This window comes from Streptopelia decaocto, assembly GCF_964273445.1.
Source record: "Streptopelia decaocto genome assembly, chromosome: 3".
Taxonomy (NCBI): Eukaryota; Metazoa; Chordata; class Aves; order Columbiformes; family Columbidae; genus Streptopelia; species Streptopelia decaocto.
Genome location: NC_138656.1, coordinates 39,640,087 through 39,659,989, shown reverse-complemented (window position 1 = coordinate 39,659,989; position 19,903 = coordinate 39,640,087). Strand labels below are relative to the sequence as shown.

The window sequence follows — 19,903 nt, the reverse complement described above, 5'->3', positions numbered from 1 at the left end:
AATTAATATGATAAGTTCATTTATTTGCCCTCAATTACTAGTACAGGGTTGAAAATTCTTTTAAATTACCTATTTGTATTTTTTGATTACAACATACAAAGCAGGCTTAAAAAATTTAAGTTTCTGTATGTACATGTAAAAATACAAAAAAAAAAAAAAATTCAGTCATTTCTTAGTTAAATCTCAAATATTTAAGTTCCTCCTGAATATTCTTCTCAATATTATTGAATATCAGCTTCCTCTCTCTGTGTAAGAAACAAAATGGGAAATGGTTTGCAGACTAAAGCAACCAGACTTCACCTTGTGGCAGTCACAAATGACCTGTAAGACAAGATACATTTCAGTTCTCAACCATAGACTGAGCTTTTCAGCAAGAAGGTCAAAGACTCATAATTTTTCTTTCAAACATATTATCATTTCTTTAAAAAGTGCTATTTTCTGTGCACTTTTTCAGATTGGTGGCAACAATCCCTTCAGCAAACAGTGAAAACATGCAAAAAAAAGCCCATTTTTCTGCTTCCCTGACTTGTTTTTGTTGCAAAGCCCACCAAAAAATAAATACGTCCCTAAAGATGAAGGTCTTTTTGACAACATATGCAGTAAGTATTCCTTGTGTAATAAGCGATTAAGGAACGAGTAACATAAGAGGAACCTCATGCTGAATTACAAGCAGATCAGAAAGGCTGCATTTCTATTCATGAACAACAACCCAATCACCACAAAAAAAAAAAAGGCTTTTGTAGGCTTGTAGGCTTTACTGGAAAATACTGCTTACAATATACCTCAATGATTCCTCTCTCAGGCTACAAAAAACTCTAGACTTCCAAAAATGTCTTCCTTTTGCTTTATTTTTCTCTATTTTTTTTTTTAATTCTCACTTGCTATTTTTTGGCATAAGCTCCAAAAATTTCTAGCCAAAGAACTATTCTAGACCACAGTTCTATTTCAGACATATTTTCCTTCAAAATTAAAGGCCAAAAAGATATCTGATTTTCAGAAGATGAAAGCCTTTAACAAACCATCAGTTAATTTTTTCTCAAATCAATAGCATCCTTTCCCATCAAGCTTCTTCATAAATGCAGTCATTTAAAAAGAAAAAAAAATTCTAGGATCATATATATAAACCTATATTTGACAATCATTTAATCTAAAAAAAAAAGGAGAGAGAGAAAGCTCCACCTATTATCATTCTGTCTCAGCACATCCTGCAAACATAAGTGCCTATTCCTGAATTTCAGTGAGAGTACTCACACAGCAGAAATATAAGAATTCAATAATTCTTGTCTTACTTATTAAAAGTGCTTATCCCAAGTACTAAATATATGCGACAGGCAGCAATTGATCTTACAGCACTTTAGTTAAGTCTGCAAAATATTCAACACATAAAAGAGCCCAGTTTTCTCATGTAGAGAAGGATTCAATGTTAGCAGGTAGCAGCTGCCAGCACTCAGATACTGTTATTAGAAATGGTTTAGACAGTTTATACACACAGCATTGATATGCCTTCTGGTTCATGCATTAGTAGCTACATTACGCACTTGAATCACTCTGTGAGAGGCACCTTAAAATAGAGCTGGGGTCTGAGATCACTTGTATCACTGTAAATGCAGAGCAGTTTCATTGACTCTTATGTTTAAAGTCAATGTGCTGGATTTACTCCTGGGTTGATCTAACACAGTCCCGGAGAGACAAGAGTGATGAAAAACTAAATAAACCCCACTAACGAGCAAAGGTGAGCATTCTTTAGAAAGCCAGATTGGTATAACCCATACAAAGAGACAAAAGCAATTAACTTCTTACACACAGAAAAAATAATATCCCAGGTTTCCATAGCACTATATATTGCTCCCACTCTGAATATTTTCCATTTGAAGAATACAAAGGGAAGAAGATTAAGTTCCTCCTATGCAACTACCCAGAACAAAATGGACATTGTTATTTGATACAACTAAGAGGAAAACATGGTGCAGTAGTTGTTGCATGTATTGAAGTTATGTGCAGCACACCGAAGCCAATAGGCAGAAAGAGTTTCCCCTCATCTGACCTAGTTCTGTCAAAGATTCACACATGGGGGTAGTGGGTGTAGAGGTGACACATGCAGTTATCTTTAAAAATTTTGGAAGGCAACAGCTCACAGTAAGGAATACCTAAGACCCTGATGAGGATAGGAAAGCTAGCTCAACTCTAGAAAATTCAGACAAGATATTAGAAGGTTGCTCAGAACTGTAGGCGTACAAGAAAGCAAACAGATTAGGGCCAAGCTATTTTACACACAAAAAAAAACCCAAACCAAACCAAACCCAAACCAACACAAACCCCCCAAACCACAACATCACAAACAAACAAAAAACCAAAGAAAACCAAAAACAAAACAAACAAAAACCCAAAACACAATGCTAAAAAAAAAATGTTAGAAGGCTCATGGATTTCAGGACAAAGCTACCTGATGCTGTATGTATGTCCTATTTGAAAGGAGCTGGAAACTTAAAAAAATCTCCCCCCTCCCCCCCATTTTTTAAACAGCACATAAAAAATATTGTAAAAATACAGTATAATTGCAAAAACTTAATCTAGTCGCTGAATTGTGAATTGCTGCTAACTGCACTGTGACAGGTGCAGCATAGAAAGGTACCATCCCCAAATAGGTTTCACACTAAATCAACAAAGAATCACAGAAATAAGGAGAAAAGGCTCAAACAAACATTAATTTTTAATTAGATTATTCAAAAAAATAAATATCAATTATCTCCAACTCACTGTGTACCCAGCCATTGGTAGCTGGGTAGATTCTGTACAAACAGTGGCACAGGTTGCCCAGGAAGGCTGCAGAGTCCACCCTTGGAGCTGTGCAAAGCCCGACTGTGCATATCCCTGAGCTGTAGCTGACCCTGCTCTAAGCAGAGGAAAGGACTGGAGGGTGCCCAGAGGCCCCTTCCCACTCCAGCAATTCCCCGATCAGGTTAGAATGGATTTCTGCAAAGTTATTTAAAGATGACTGGTTTTCCACAAAATGAATCTGAGAGGGTGCTCTATATAAAAGCTAAAGCCTTGAAAAAAGTAGAATACGGTTGTAAATGAAGTCTACAAATGTTTGTTAAATCATCTTTACTAGTGGACAGAAGGGGACTTTGAACAATACCATGAAGGAAAAGCATTGGTCACTGATGAGTAGATTCATTGAGGAACCTGACAGTGAGGAGCAGCAAAATGAAATTCATAGTCTGGAAATAAAAGGTCCAAAAATCTAATCACCTACTTTAATCTAAAATTTAAAGATATCCACTACTGTGGCAGGTGTCTGAGGCAGATCTTAATCCAATATAGTCAATACTCCAGTCTTTCTGACTGTATCTCTAATTTTCTTCAGAATTCCTAAGCAAGCCACTATGTCAGTTAGGGGAGAGCAACTAACAGTCGCTGTAAAAAATCTCTCTATACAAAAAGAACAGAAGTCTTAGGTCAAAAGTGATCAGTGACCTTTCTGGAGAAAGACAAAAGCTCTTGATGAAAGAAACACATGACAGAATTGAGAGCCCCCTCAGTACTCATTTACTGAAATGTAATAGGCTTCAACCTAGGCTTACAAAATAATTGAACTAACACAAGTGTCTTGCTCAAAACATACCACCAAAATGTCTTCAAAAAGTGTGCTTTATTTGGTTAAACCAACCTCCAAACCCAGAATTTCAAAAGAAGAAACCATTTCTTCCTCCATTACCTACTCTTCCCAATTACACCACAGGACTATGGTAATTACTACATGCCATTATACAACACATATATGTTCTTGTCCACCCCAAAAGAGAAGTTTTGTTTGTTACCTCTTACCGACAGTTATTTTGACAGTTCTTTTCTGAGAGTCCATCCTCATCTTCTCCCATAATATCCACTGCCGAAAATATCAGTGCAACCAGAATTGCAAAGCAGCATACCAGTGCAAAGATCACAATGCATCTTTGCTGGGACTGAAAGAGATTAAGATTAAAAAAGTTTTAATGGCATGAGCACATTCCAGTCAATGACCTGAGACTCTAAAACTTTTACATAAGATCTAAAGTTCTTTGAAGATCTTACTGCCATAGCTGTCAACATGAAAAACACCTCAGGATGAAAACACTCTCAAAACCGTCCTTCACGTATCACCTTGAGATATATTTTAAATCTCTTAGGTTTTGTTAAATAATTCATGTCACAAATAATATTCATAATGTAGACGGTTTTCTGTTTGTACCAGAAGGAAAGCATTATGCATTAAAATAATGATTCTTACATTAACTACGTATTTTCTGATTGTGCCTCGCAGATGAAGTACACATTTAGGATGGCACTCAAAAGCCTTGAGAGTTTTGTTGTGTTTGGTTGAAATAAAACATAACTGCAAGAACACTGATGAGCGAAGTAATTTTTTTATTGCTACACAAAGTAGCTGACATTGTTACTATGATTGTCACAGCAACTGAGACACTTCAGTAAGTCCTTGCCCCATAGTACTTAGAAGGAAAACAAATTCACACATGATGGATGGGATTCAAGTAAATAATGAGAGATTGTTGCTCAACAAGATAGGCAATGGACTCCATATCTCAGATTAAATATTAAAACATAACATAGCACTACCTTATTCTACTATATGAAATCCTGCAGTACTAGATCAGATAGTTGCCATAGTTTCTTAATTTTCATTATCACATAAATTTCACATAAAGAAAAAAAGCACGTTATAAAGGGATGGAAAGTGGGAAAATGTATTGGAAAGTAGCTGAAAATCAACTTCATAGTATTTGCATTGTTCCTGACATTTCATTTAAAAGGTAACATGTTTCAAACTAATAAGAAAGTTTTCCTGTATGCATAAAGAAAAGGCCTGACTTTTTGTTTTAATAAATTTCCAAAACCTCCAAACTAGTGCACATCCCAGAAGAAACAAGCTCATGCATTTCACAACAAATCAGATATGAGCATTTTATTTCAGTCTGTGAAAATCTAAAACACAGCAGACAACTTCTTCAGACAAACAGAAACAACTTTTCTAAAATTTAGTGCGAAATGCATCCTTTTACCTAAGAGTAACAATGAATATGGTGCTTAGGTTATGTGCATATTTTAAATATAATGCATATTAGACACTGCTATACATTCCAAGAATATGTTTAAAGCTGGTTTTCTAATACGTTACCAAAAGTCTTACAAGAATGCAGCATAAGAAAATCTTCGAGCATTTATAAAGCATACTTCTCAAACAAATAAAATTGGGACCTTTTTTTTTTTTTTCCTGCTGTTAAGTATAATCATGGCAACAGGTGAAAAGAATTAGAAATGACTACATTTAGGTGTCCAGAACTAAGGCTGCAGTTTGATGCACAGTAGGACTTCAGAGAAAAATGTTGAGCTATTGCCTCATGGTACTGTCAAGAAAAAATAAGAAGTGCCCAAGATACAGAGGTTTATATATCTGGGACACTGCTTTAAGCCATTTCTTCAACAGAATGGCTCACAGTCTTTCTAAGATGACCATTATCTCCTGCAGTTTTTTACAGTTCTGTAAGTGTATTTGCAGGAACTGCTTGATGCAGCTTCTTCCAAGGGCTGAGTGTATCACTATGGCAGCAAGACCACAAAGCTACTCCCATAGCAGTGAGCCAGAGCCAGGGCTCATTCTCCAGCCCCTAAGGGCAGGGGATGTGACCCAGCACAGCTTACAACATTGGTGTCCCTCCCAGACCAGGGTATTTGCAGCCATTCTATTCACTGGGAACAGTCCTGAATCCATGTTTTGGGCAAATCTGTAGTAGCAAGCATCCTAGCTCACATATGGTATAAACAACTTCACGCCATTGCTCCAGGGAATAACTCCCATCTTCTTGCTGCATCGCCATGACAGCAGCAGAACAACTACAGAGAGCTGCAGGGTCAGTGGACCAGCGGGGAGCACGGCAGCCTGCACAGCTGCCTCAGCACACAAGAGATGTTTCAGTAAAAGGCATTCACAGTACCTCTATCACACAGTACCTCTAAAAGGCCCTAAAAGCCTTTTAACCAGCTTAAAACTTAAAAGACCAAAAGCTATATAAAACCTAGAGTGTATCAAAAAAATGATACGGTATCACAAGAATGAGGAGGTAAAAAAAAAAAAAAAAAAAAAAGCAGGTGTGACAAATACCTTCGTTCCTTCAATACCAGCAAATTTTACAGTAGCAATTTCTAGGTGGCTATGTTCCAGGAAAATGGAAAGAACAAAATAATTCTGAATGGATCTTCCTAATCGAGCTTTAATTTGTATTCCACATAAATTTAGGGAACATATTCAAGGCTTCTTGACTTCCGTGTTGCAGTTGAAATTTGTGTAAAGTTTAAATCTCTGTTCTTTCATTTCTGCAGGTATACAGCTTGTCAAGCTTTGCAGTTTGACTGACTGCAACTCACTGTGAGCAGCATGAAGTTAGTACTGCTAGTAAGACCACTGCTATTCTACCAGCACTAAAATAAAGACAGAACTGCATAAATCTAAATTACTGCCCTTATTTACACAGATCCCTTATATTATGCAGTTGTCTGTGACAATTTTAATAGATTATTTATTTCACTTTTTATAAGTACCAGCTTAACAGTATGGTTACAAATAGTGTAGGGACCTTTTTAAAATTCACACAAAAAATAACCTTATCAAAGTGACAACAGTATTTTTTTTTAACTAAGGATGGCATGAAATATTAAATAAAACAATGCAAAAATTCCAAGATTGTGATTCTCCTAACCCTACATTTTTAGTCATTTCATCTTGAAATTACTCCTACTGAGTAGCAATTTTTTAATATATATATTATATTAGAAATTAATATTTGAATATTGCTTAGATTCAAATTTATGTTTATATTAGAAAACAAAGAATAAAAAATAGTTACTGGCACCAAACAAGTCTTCTGAGCCTTTCTTTTGACAGCGGTAATAAGTCTTAATATTCATGTACTAACGCCATACTGCAGGCAATTTTCTAATAGGCTTTTTCTAATTAAAATAGATTATAACAGACCGTGTCACTATTCTATTATACCATCCGTGCCTGCCTGTGTGTATGTGTGCGTGTGTGTGCAAGTAATAGCAGGCTTCTTGAAAGAATTAAAAATAGAAGCGCTCATGCCATAGACAGACTAGAAGGAATCTGTTATTGCTCTTCAGACTCTTGCGTCGGTGGGCTTGGGCAGACTGTTTGCTTGATGCTATGTTGTTGTGTATCCCCTTGGCAACTGGGATCCCTCAGAATTTATCAGACCTATCTTCCTGCTTCCTTCAGTAAATGCCTAAAAGCCCTTTAAGCTTTCAGTCTTCAGCACTTAATTACGGAATACAGGGTCAGGAGGGACCTCTAAAGCTTATGGAGTCCATATGTCCATATATATGGTTAATTTCTACAAATATTACTTCTAACAGATATTTGTCTAACCTGTCGCTAAAAATCTCCACTTGAAAAAAATCCTACAGTCTCTTCAGGCAACCGATCCCATGTGTTAGGACCTTATTGATGCCTAACTTAAGTCTCTCATGCCGCAATTTACTGATTTTCCTGCCCATACTTGCTGAAAATGGAGAACAGAATATTTTATTCTTTCCTGCTGCAGTCTCTTACATATTTGAAGACTGCTAGATATGCTAAGAGGCCTGGGTCCATAGCATTTACTAATTTTACTGGACCTGTCAGAGGAAAACCGTGGCTGAGATTTTTTGAGTCAGTGCAGAGAGACCTCTACTGTAAGCCCAGAAATTCTGATGCATAAGAGAAAGATTTCTTCTAAGCTTATAGAATACTGGGAAAGAAACTCCTGCAGGACCAAAGACTATCAAAAATGTTGCCATTTCCCACTTCAAGAGCAAAATGCATTTCTTTTATCTGCCTCATCTAGCTTAAACAATACCTACATTCAAAAAAATCCAGCAAAACACTGCATTTACTAAAACAAAGCATGGTATTTTTCATGCTGTTATACCCCTAGGTTCAGAGAAAGAAAAAGAGCAAACGCTGCACAAAGGGTATGTAGTACAGTAGCATTCAGATTAGATTTTAATCAAGAAGGACCCTATCTGTTTACTTATTATTAAGAAAAAAGATAGTTTATGTCAGTTAAGGTTGCAGCAGAGCCTGTGCTACTCAGACAGAATTTAAAATGAGAGCAAGAAAGAAAGAGGTTTCCATCTTTACTGCCCTCCCATTGCACAAAAGCTGATATGAACACTTTAATGGCCCATAAAGCTTTCAGTTTCTTCGCAAATAATAGGTATCTCTGTAACACACTAAATTTAATCAGTTATTTACTACTCCCTCAATACAGCACAAAAATGTCCTTCTCTCCCTGAAGAGGAACCATGAAATCGCAATGTTTCAGCTACTGAGAAAACAGAGCACATAACAACAAACATGTCATGGTTATGAACTAATGTTTTATTTTTATACCTATTTAAATAATAGAGGGGGTCATATGTATAGAGCATACTAACATGGCATTCATATCTGCTTCTCAGAACCACAGAGGCTCTAAGACACAGGTGTCAAACAAATTTTCACCGGGGGCCACATCAGCCTCACGATTGCTTTCAAAGGGCTGAACGTAATTTTAGGACTGTACAAATGTAGGAGTAGTTATACAGTCCCAAAATTACATCTGGCCCTCTGAAGGCAGCCGTGAGGTTGATGTGGCTCCTGGTGAAAACAAGTTGGACACCTCTGCTCTGAGATGTAGGTTTTCATGTCTTCTGTCACATCAGTAGTCTGTTCTCTCCTGCAACATGTCTGAACACCAGTGTGGGAACAGAAGCACTGCAACAATAGTAACCTGTTCAACAGCACTTAAAATTCTGCTTACGAGTAGGGTTTTATGGCATGTTAGAGCACATTTGCCCAAGATAGCAAAGAACTGAATTTCAGGAATTAGCAATCATTCTTGGATTATCCTTGGTTCTTAAAATCATTATGCATGCTTATTACAGAAAAACATTAATATAGAGACTGTTTTCCATTAATCTGGAATCCATATACAGTCATAATCTTCAGTGCAGCCTTAAATCCCCTAGCTATTATGATTAATACCAATCAACACTTCAGTTCCTATTAAACAATACAGGAAGGAACTGATCCAAGAGTGCTAAGGTAAGTTAAATATTTTCAAATTGGTTGGGCCTATTGAGCTTCATCTTCGGATATTTAAGGTACTGGCTGAGGCTAATAGAGAACTTTTACCACCTCTGAAAAATCATGAGCATAAGCGAAGTATCAGAAGACTGGAAAAGGCAAAAATGTTACTCATATTTTAAAAAAAAGGTGGGCAGGCAATAGAAATGGAGAAATAATTAACTAGTTATTTTGACATCAACCTCTAGAAAATACTTGAACAAGTAAATAAAGAACCTTTTACATGTAAACACCTAGCAGAGAATACATTTTGGAAAAGTCACATCAATCAATTTTGATTTCCATCCTTCCTAGTCACGAGCCCCGTTATCCAGTTGGAGAAGCTGAAAATAACATATACTTTGATCTTTAATAAAAACTTTCTTACAAGCCACAGAAACTGTGTCCAGATTATTATAGGGGAGGTGTAAAGCAGCTGGTAATATCATTCTCATTGAAAAAATGGGAGGATGTTTTAGAAGGGATTCAGAGGATTCTGCTGTGTATCTGTCTTTGTTCATGTCTTCATTAGCAATCTAAATTATGGACTAGAAATGAAATGTGCTTAAGTTTTCAATCAAAACATGAGCAGCACAAATTGAAAGCATGATGGAAGACTAGATTAAAATTTCAAAATGTTCTTGACAATTTATGGGGTATATTGGGAAAAATAGGTTCAAATTCAATTAAGGAGGCGAAAAGGCAGGATAAATCTATTTCACAGATACAGGAACTGAGAAACCATTAAGAAAAAGGATAATCAAAATGATTAAGAGGCTGGATCAGATGCTTTAGAAAGACATACTGAAAAAGGGTAAGAGTCCATAATTTGGAGAGAGGAAATATGACCGAGTGGTACAAAATCATTGCAAGAACACCAGACAGAGTGAAGGCAAAATGGTTGTTCACCGTGTACCACAATAACAGAAATAGGGGATGTTTCTTGAAACTTTTAGGAGCTAAGTTTCAAAAAGATCAAGTACTTTTTCATGAAGTAGATATTGAGTGTCTGGAATTTGTTGCCATGGGAGGCTGTGAAAGCAAACAGCAGCAGCATGTTTAAAAAGACATTAGACAAAGCCTTCAAAAACAAGTCCGGAGCAGATGCTAGGGAAAACAGGCAGGAATATGGCCTCTAATAGAGATGATGGGGGACATGCCACTGTTAGACACAGAGTATAGGACTAGATATGCCACAGGTCTGAACAGTAGTATGCAATTTTTCTACACTTTTAAGTAGTTTCCTTTATCCACAGAAGGACTCAAGAGTTATAGCAGAGTACAACCTGAACATGAATCAACCATGTCACACTGCTGTGTTGACTTAGACCTCTACATTCTGATATAATGTTTGTACTGCATACAAGGCAAAATAAATCCTTATCCTCTACTTCAAGTTGGCTTGCTTTGTTCACCTTTCAAGACTGCATGGAGACAGTTTAGAGAAAAATCAACAATATGTATTTAATCCTATAGTTACCACATAAAGAAGTGCATCAAGAGTTAATCATCCAAAAAACTATAATTTCAGTGTTTTCCAAACAAACAAGGCACATGAAGTCACACTGTCTGCGCAGAATTCTCTGTCTGTCCAGTTCCTTTTGAACCTGTATTTGAAAGAAAGATGTATAGAAATTCAATTATCTCAGATATTTTACAGAATCCAGTATGTAGGTAGACTTGGCTGAGAAAGACCCAAATTAGTGCTTCTACCGAGGAAAAGATGGTCCAAAGTTTTGCCTTCTAGTGCACAAGCAGAGCTCAGCAATCTGAGGCTCACGGAAACAGGGATGGGAGGAATCCCGGTGCAGTGGGATCCCGAGGGGCTGTGGGCTCTGAGCACACACTGGCAGCACAGCAGCTGGGTTGGTTTCTCTGCTCACTGAACAAGATTTGATCCAACAGGTCAGGTATATTAACATATGGACATCAAGTTACTATAAATAGAAAACCAATAAACTACTTTGGAAGAAATCCAAGGCTTTAAGGGTTACTTATCTGAACCTCCTCCACACAAAGTGCTATATTACAGGAAGCTATTAACATTCAGAATATGAGCACTATAAGAAAAAAAGAGTTTCCAGCACATGAACGACTAATGTCTAATGGATTCTGTTGACCAGAATTGGCATAAGAGGAGTGAAAAGCCTGAATACATCTAAGTGTTCATGTGCCATATTCCCAAAATTAGGCCCTGACTTCTCAATGTCATATATCCACTCAGTCTTCAGCATAATTAATGTGAGACAGGATTATAGTTTGACAATGCCAAAAAAAGTCATTGTCTACCCTAAAACAAGAGCCTGTTCAAATCCAGTGTCTCCTGCAAAGAAGGAAGAAAAACAAACAAACAAAAAAATTTAACAACCTGAACTTGCCCTGAACAGCCAATTCAGAATGCTATTAATACCACATGAGTAAATAGGATTTCTACAACCCGATATCTCTTCACACACTTTTAAACTTGCACCCTCTAATAAAAGACTCTAACCACAGCTAGTATTAGACCCATTACTTCACCAGGAATTTTGCAAGTAAAAATTACTGGGCTAGAGAAAGCTATAATTGATTTCACCAAATAATAAAAAGAAAAATTACCTTTAGAAAACCCAAACCAAACAAAAAACCAACCAAACACATGCCACCAACAACAAATAAAACACCACCCAACCAAACCAAACACGAGAACTGATGGTGACAGTATTGGATTAACATTTTGGGGTGACCCAAGAAAGAAAGGTCTTGAAGTACACTGAAGGGAAGGATGGAGAGAAGAAAACAAATAAGAAGGAAGGGGGATGTATAATATTATGTCCCATATCGGGGGGGTGGGGAAATGCATGTTTCACAAAGGAAGAGCTGCAAAAAAAAAAAAACCAACCAAAAAACAAACAAACAAACAAAAACGGTTAAAATATTCAGATAAGAACTTGAGAGTCTATGAACTTGAACATTGCATCTAAAAATAGTGTTACTATCATGCATACACATGTAGTGCTTAACTTTATATATCAGATCTTTTATGTACAGATAAGAGACCTTCTACATACAACTTTAGTTCACAAGTTTAATTAAAAGCTGAACTCAGCCTTCTTCTGAAATCAGGTGAAACACAGCTAAAAATTATGCCTTTTTAAAAGTAACTATAATTTATTTTAGTACTTCAGTAATTGTGGAAAAAAAATACTAGTGACGCAGTTAAGAAACCTAAAGCTCAGTGCAACATCACTCAAAAATCACATTTCTTTCAAGGCAGTTTTATCTAACAATGCTGCTAATAAGGCTATAAGGTAAAGTCATGAAATCTAAAAGTCAAGACAAATTTTTCCCAGTGTTTGCATGTATCATTTTTAGCACATTAAACAATCATATGTACAGTCAGCTTGCTCCAGCTTCTTGCACACAGGTTTCCATTCTTTTTCTAAGATACCTTCCAAAAGAAACAAGACAAAAAAAAAAAAAGACTAAAAGACTGAAAACAAGAAGTTGTGGTTACTGGCACACAAACAGCATCAGGGAGGCTAATAGACAGAGATTTGAGCTCAAGTGCAATTCTGCAGCATAACGAACTCATCACTCTACCTGGAGCATGTTTTTTCTTAGCCAAATTAACAAGGGAAAATACATTACCTTAAATTTTTTCCATAAATTTTAAGTATTTCATCCCATGATTGGGACAAGCTAAGAGTGCGTATACCATCAATTACAGGTGATGTAACTAAGCCCAGACCTACTAACTTATTTTGTTAGATGAATCACAAATTGCCAGTTTCCCTTTCATAAAGTGTAAAAAGCAAATTAAGAAAAGTTCAAAAGAATTATTTTTTTAAGAGTTTACTTTTACTCATTCTGATGAGACGCTTAAGAAAAAAGTTTTGTTAACATTATTATAAGCTGACACAAGTTCATGAAATGAAATTATCTTATATGAGAAGCATTTATTTTTAGTTCAGAGTTTCTAACCACACTATGAGTACATGTTGAAATAATAGATTTGCCATTCGGCCAAGCAAGTTAATTCCATTGTCACAGAGAACACAACCAATGTGACATTCACAATAGAAATTATATTCTACTTTAAAGAAAGATAAAAGAAAATAGAGAGGCTTTTGATCCATAGCTAATCAGAGATATAAAGGTAAACTAGTTAATTATAGTCATTAAGTGTATCTGATCTATGCTTGCTTTCTTATGACAGACTTGAGAGGTAATTTAGTTACCATGTTTTTTATCCTATAAAATTTTGTATTTGAATTAAATGATGGTATTTGTAACTTTTATAACTTAAGTAATTCTACTTGATGGATAATTCCTTTACTGGCTAAAATACATGTAACATTATAAGTAAAGACAGGACTGCTGTATTGACTTTGGCTTCTGGGAACTCAAAATTCTACACACAAAGCTGATCCCTACAAGCATTTTTAGAAACAGTAAACAAAGATATTTGGCCCAAATCATTCCTGCCCAATGCTTTGAAGAAATCTCTATGTCAAGATCCCTGAATTCCTCCAGAAAAGGAGCAAGAGACAAAAACCTACCTCCTTGGCATCTGCCACTTGACTATGATTCCAAATGACAATTTTTACAGTGAACAGAGGACTGAAGAGTGCAATGTCCCCAAGAGCAGCACCATCTCCTACTCTGCGTGCAAAGCTCCAATAAGAAGAAAGTCAGGCTTGCAAGCATCCACTTTCATATGCATCCCACAAAGGCAGCTGCATCTCCTTGAATGGGGCCCCAGGGGATCTGCTTTGCTCACTTTTCTCTGACCAAAATGGACATTGCACTTCTTCCATCTTTTATTTTGTGTGTGGGTGGTTTTGTGTGTTTGTTTTGTTAATTTTTGTTCGGTTTTGTTTTTATGAAAGTACTTCTTAGCAAGGCAGGAATGATTTATGTAAGAGTCTCTGTATGAGATCTGTTACAGTGTTCTCAATTTACCTCATTGTTGGAGTATTTTTCCTACCCCTAGTGCAGTTGATACATCGCTATGTGGAGAGAAGATAAAGAGAATGGAGTATTTTGGCCAAAGTAAATTGTTCCTGGATGTCCTCTTCTTTCACTGTTCCAACTATATTCACGCTTTCGTCCTTCCCTGTTCCACCAAACAGCGAAATAATTCATCATTATCATGGTCCCAGTTCCACTAAGAAGCCTCCAGTCTATTCTGCCATCTTGCATGTTTGTCCCTTCATCCAGTGCACAAAAAGGACACCAGGTTTCAAAACCAGCAGAACATAACAGATATCTGGAGGGGAGGACACAAAAAATCAGCACCAGCAGGATATAGTTTTGTTAAGGTCAAAGAGACGCATCTTCTAGAGCAGGGTAGGAGGAGTGACATTTATACAGTCCTAAAATTACATTTGGCCCTCTGAAGGCAATAGTGAGACTGATGTGGCCCCCAGCGAAAATGAGTTTGACACCCTTGCTCTAGAGATTTCTGCCACCGTGTCCCTGCAGCAGCAGAGTGCAGAGCTGCTCTACTCTCATTAACTTCTCACCTCTTGCTGGAATTACCAGATACATTTTCCACCAGTAGCAATGCTCCCCTATTAGCTCGGCTCACGCTGCCTCATCTCCATATTAACAAGGTCAGAATCCTTCTGGTATGTTGGGCTATGAAGGTGTCCTGATTTACAGCATTTTGTTAGGTTTGTTTCTCTGCCTTCTTTTTCTCATTTATTACCTTTGTGGAACAGTCTTTGTCCTACTCTTTTCTTAGTCTGATAGTATATTACATAGAATATTATAGTGTTATTCTACTGAATTGGGCTCACTGTTTATTGGTCTGTTATGTAGTCAAAAATATTAATTTTGGTTTTCTTACTCTGCTTATATGAAAAATATTTTTAAAAATAATGTCAACAATATTATGCATAAGGATAATGTATCGACATCATAACTGACTGAACATACATTAAAAAATATTGGCTTCCTATATTTTCTGGTTTGTCTTTAATTTTTTTTTTGCACCTAAGTCATTGAAAATTCTGATAAAATGGAACCCAGTTATGTAAAACATTTCAGTTTACTAGGTGGCAGAGAATCTGCTCATTACTTCAACCTATCATCAGTTTTCATGACACCTGACTTGCAAATCTGTTGAAGACCTCCACCTTTCTGTTACATTTGTTTAAATCAAACAATGGATTTAGAAGTTATTGAGAAGGAAAAAGATGCATGGACATGAATATACATATTTACATACACGGCTTTGACAACAAAGGTCTCTGTTTAATAGCAAAACAGTCCTAAAGATTAAATATAATATCCAATATATATTATTATTGTGGTTAAAAAAAAAATCCATACAGTTACATGGCTGCTCCCTTGAAAACCATCAAGTGTTCTGACCTGCCTGAGCTTGTGTCTCTTTTTATTGTTGTTTTAAATTAGGTAATCACTAGAGATTTTTTTAATCATTGCCAATTTGGAATTTTAGTTGTTCTGTAAAATAAAACATGGAGTGAAGCTACTGTGAAGTTCTGGTTTCTTAGTCTTAATTCTGTAACATAGAATCCCAATAAAGTAAAGAAAATTGAAAGAGATGAAGACGAACCTTGAATACAAAATAGCCACACAGCAAATTCACATGGTGGAGACACATATCCCTCACTCAAGTTTCAGTGATCCTGAAAGGCGAGGAGGTGTATCGCACCTCACCAACAGAAGTGATGATGTAGCAGAGAAAGTTCCAGGAAAGAGTAACTGCATGCCAAAGAGTGTCACTAAAATGTTATCACCTTTCATCCTACCGTGGAGTCCAATATTTTTCTGGGCATTTTTTTTTCCCTAATTGGGAATACTTTCTTCAAAGGAAATAAACTGAATTATGTGGAATAAAAGCCTTCTATGGTAGACTACTGATGTTGAAAATTGTTTGGGGCACAAATGTGCTCACAATACCTTACAAGACCTTTGTAAACTGCAAAATAAAGTTCAGCTTAAGTTTTCAGTTAAACATCAAGGCACTAACACAGTAAAAGCATCTGGAAAGGTAGAGAGATGCATCTGGGAAATCTCAGTCTCAGGATGAGAGTCTCACGTCCAGTCTAAAAATAACAACAATTCATTAGAATCTCTCTCTCAAAAGCATGGTCATTTTGTTAAGTTCCATAAAATTCCCAGAGACATCACATTTCATATGCCTCATTGTCAGAAATTTTCATATAATATGGCTCTAGGGGTGTCAAGATACATATTTACCCATTTTTCAGAAAGTAGCAAAATGCTATAATTGCTAGCATTTTGGAAATAATTTGAGATATGCAGATCTTACACTGTCATATTATATTAATTTGTATTTTAAGTTTTCTCCTGAAAGCAATAGCTGTAAACCACATGCACACTGTACTTATAAAAACAAGCTTAGAGTCTCAAAAATTCTTGTGTGCATTGCTTTAGGCTGAAATGTATTTCACATGAATAAAAACAAATACAGTGTTTATCGTGTATTCTGGTAAAACAATAAAGGAAATCCAAGTAAAATTAGTTACACATTTGCTTTCTGAATGTATAACATTTTAACAAGTGTAATTTTAAGCAATGTATATGGAAACACGGTAATAAGCTTAGATACTGTCAGGTGATAACATTTCCAGATGCTTCACCACGCATCCATTTACATACTTGTTGAGACAATAGTGGTTCTCACAACTCTTAATTTACAGAATCCCTCTGTATAGGAAGCATGACCCTAATGGTGACAGCCTTGCTTTTCTTAGTTTCCAAGCCATTTGTAAAGAAAATATATAAAATGTCCAATGGTATAGATACACTATGTATGTGCTTCTTCCAGAGCACATTCAACACAAGCTATTTTTGTTCTGTCTTTCTGAGTGAATATACAATATCAGAACAAGACAAGACAGAATTAATGCAAAAGCTATATGAAAGGCTTCATATGTGCTCATACTATCAACTGATTCATGTCTACATACATTTTATTTTTAAATTGCAGATATTTATTCTCATATTAATCTATTAAGAGATTTCAACAAACATAGTTACAGAAAGCATTGCTTCACAAACTAAAAAAAAAGTTTAGTTTTGTTGATTGACATGTACTCAATGAATTAATGGAAGCCAAGCAAATTAATCAGTATATTTGCTGGTATTTATAAGAAGTATGCACATATACACCTGTATCTCCAACAAAGCTTATTTCTGGGCAAATGCCATTGTATATCAAAAACATAGAATAGTAGTTCCCAAACTTTCTGGGTCACTAAAAGACTGCCAGACCTCAAGAGCTGTAATAGAAATCCACAACTATTTATCAACAAATCACAATTGCAATAAAAGTGAAGTAAACAGTTATGTTTAATACAGTCAAGTAGGTCAGTTACACACCATCTACCATAATTTTTGTAGGCCATCAGTCATGTCTGGACTCTATTCTACAAAATTTCACAGATAAGAGTTTAATGATCCAGGGTCAAAGTTACCTTTTCCTGTAGTGAAGAAATATGGGGAAGATGCACAGACCCTGTTTAAACCTAACTTTCCAAATGTGCAGCAAATATATTCCGAATATGTATCCCCAATAAATATCAAAAGACAAAACTTCATTGCAGCTTTGAGCTAAAGATGTGCATACACATACATTATAGACATAAATGTCCATGAACACACCAAGATGTTCTACCACTAAAAACGACAAATGCTTTGCAGTAAGCCTACAAAATGAGCCACACTTGCTGCTGTTTAGTAAGGAGTTACTGGAGAGAGGGTTGCTCTGAAACATTATCCTTACACCCTAAAGAGCCAGCAAACCCACTAGAACACTCCCAATGCAGATTTCGGTCGTGGTATGAGCAATGATCTTCTGTCATTTCTCATGTTCCCCACTTTTATATTGATGGCAAACTTCCCATCTGCTTCTGCCTTTCTCTACTCCCCACCATTCTTTTGTATTGAATTTGCTACTGGCTTTGAACAAGCTGCTGTGTATAACAGCAATTTTACCTCTGTCTTTAAAAGGAACAAGACTTAACTCAATCTTCAAAAAGCGTATATAATTGTTTTTATATTTCAAAAGGCAAAAGTCCATTTTGAATATAAATGTGATAAATTTCTTTCAAATCATAAAACTGCAGCCTTTTTCTTTCAAGGGGCATTAAAATGCAGACTATAATCACATAAAAGTCTCTTGTTCAGAACAACCTTTTTCAGGGACAACATGCACTTCGTTGTTTAAAACCTTTGCCTTTTCTTCAGTTCATTCTGCCTGGCTATGAAAATTCCAGTTCCCTATGGACCTAAAAGCATAATTAGATACGTGCCTAAGCCAAAACTCATCCACTTCACTGAGCTCAAATTCAGATTTTGCCAAGGACATAAAACTGCATCTACCACATTCACTTTGCCATGTTCAGAATGTACAGCCAGGTAGCAACCTCATAGCTCAAGCACTTTTCCTGTTTAACATGGTTCTCTGCTAGACAAACTTCTTGATCTTATTTTGAGATTATGCTAAATATTTAAAGAAACACTATCCATACATCCAATATGGTGTACAGTCATCACCTTGATTTATATTTTGAATAGAAAAGTCTTGATCAAAATTTAATGGATGATTCAAAGCATCTGGCACCTTACTAATATTTGCATATTATCTTACTACACATTACCAAGAAGAGATTGCATTCTGATTTTCCTTTGTTGTTAAGGCCTTTTGACGAACATATAATTTTCTTTGTCCCTTTCTTTTGTGCCATTCTTTAAAGCCCCTTGCACAACATGCAACAGCTCTAGATTTTTTCCCTCATATGACAATTATGCTCCTCCTCTAGGGAACACAGTAAATGGCAAGGCATCTCGCTTTGTCTGCCAGGGCTGCAAGGCTGGATTTGTTTCTAAAATACAGCTTTGTGCTCAGCTGCTGAGCTTTTTACTGAGAAAATGCAAACAACCTGAACAATAAAGCATGACATCAACTTCTACTTCTGTTTACGTCTGTGTTTTAGCATCATATATATACTGCTGAAATAAGCTTACAAAATTAATTTACTTTCTTCAAAATTTTCACTAATACAAACATGAACAGAATTTGGCTCTTGTTCTTCTTAGGTTTTCCATGGCTAACTTCTACAAAGTTATTTAGTAAAGATGAAAATGTTTAAATACATGTCACTCTGATGTATGTTTCTTGCACGGCTTACAGCTTAGTTCTTACATTAAAAAAAATAGAGTGGGTATACTGGAAATGAACTGAGCTTGTTATCTCAACTACAGACTAATAGTTTTGTAATAAACTGCGATATTTTGCTCAACCATTTTGCCTGAGAAGCATAAAAACTATATTTTTAAACATGAGGGGAAAAATTATTAGTTTCCATCTGAGCCACAGTAGTTCAAACTGAAGGAAATTACCTAGCGATTTATAAATTCAATAAATATGTTTGTTCTTATCCAAAGATCCCTCCAAGGACACTGAATCTATTTGCCATATCTGCATGAATTAATATATTCCCTTTCTGATGTTTTGTAGCTGTGCAAATTACTTTGTAGATGGTGACTTCAGCAAATTATCTCTTTACTATATAAGAATGGGCTCAGAGACTGTAAATGATTACTTGACAAAAAGTATCTCAAGTTTTTTGGCTCAATGCAAGCATTTTCTAGACAATCACAGTTCTTCCCATAGAAAGCTGAAAGTACCCAGGCAAACTTGTTGACTGAAATGAAGATCTACAACAAATTTAAGAGAAAGGAGAAGTTATCAGAAGTTTTTGT

General features: G+C 36.0%; 1 protein-coding gene across 2 annotated transcripts in view; it reads right to left on the bottom strand.

Moving 5' to 3' along the window:
• PLD5 (phospholipase D family member 5) overlaps positions 1-19,903 on the bottom strand; it is a gene marked incomplete at both ends in the record, with an annotated part of 177,936 nt that overhangs the window by 104,360 nt on the left and 53,673 nt on the right. Inside the window, one exon of one of the 2 annotated variants that reach the window (XM_082048180.1) lies at positions 3,829-3,965. In XM_082048180.1, the coding sequence (XP_081904306.1) occupies positions 3,829-3,965 (137 nt within the window). Of the gene's footprint in view, positions 1-3,821; positions 3,966-19,903 lie in introns of those variants that run through there. The other variant, XM_082048181.1, reaches the window with a different exon arrangement.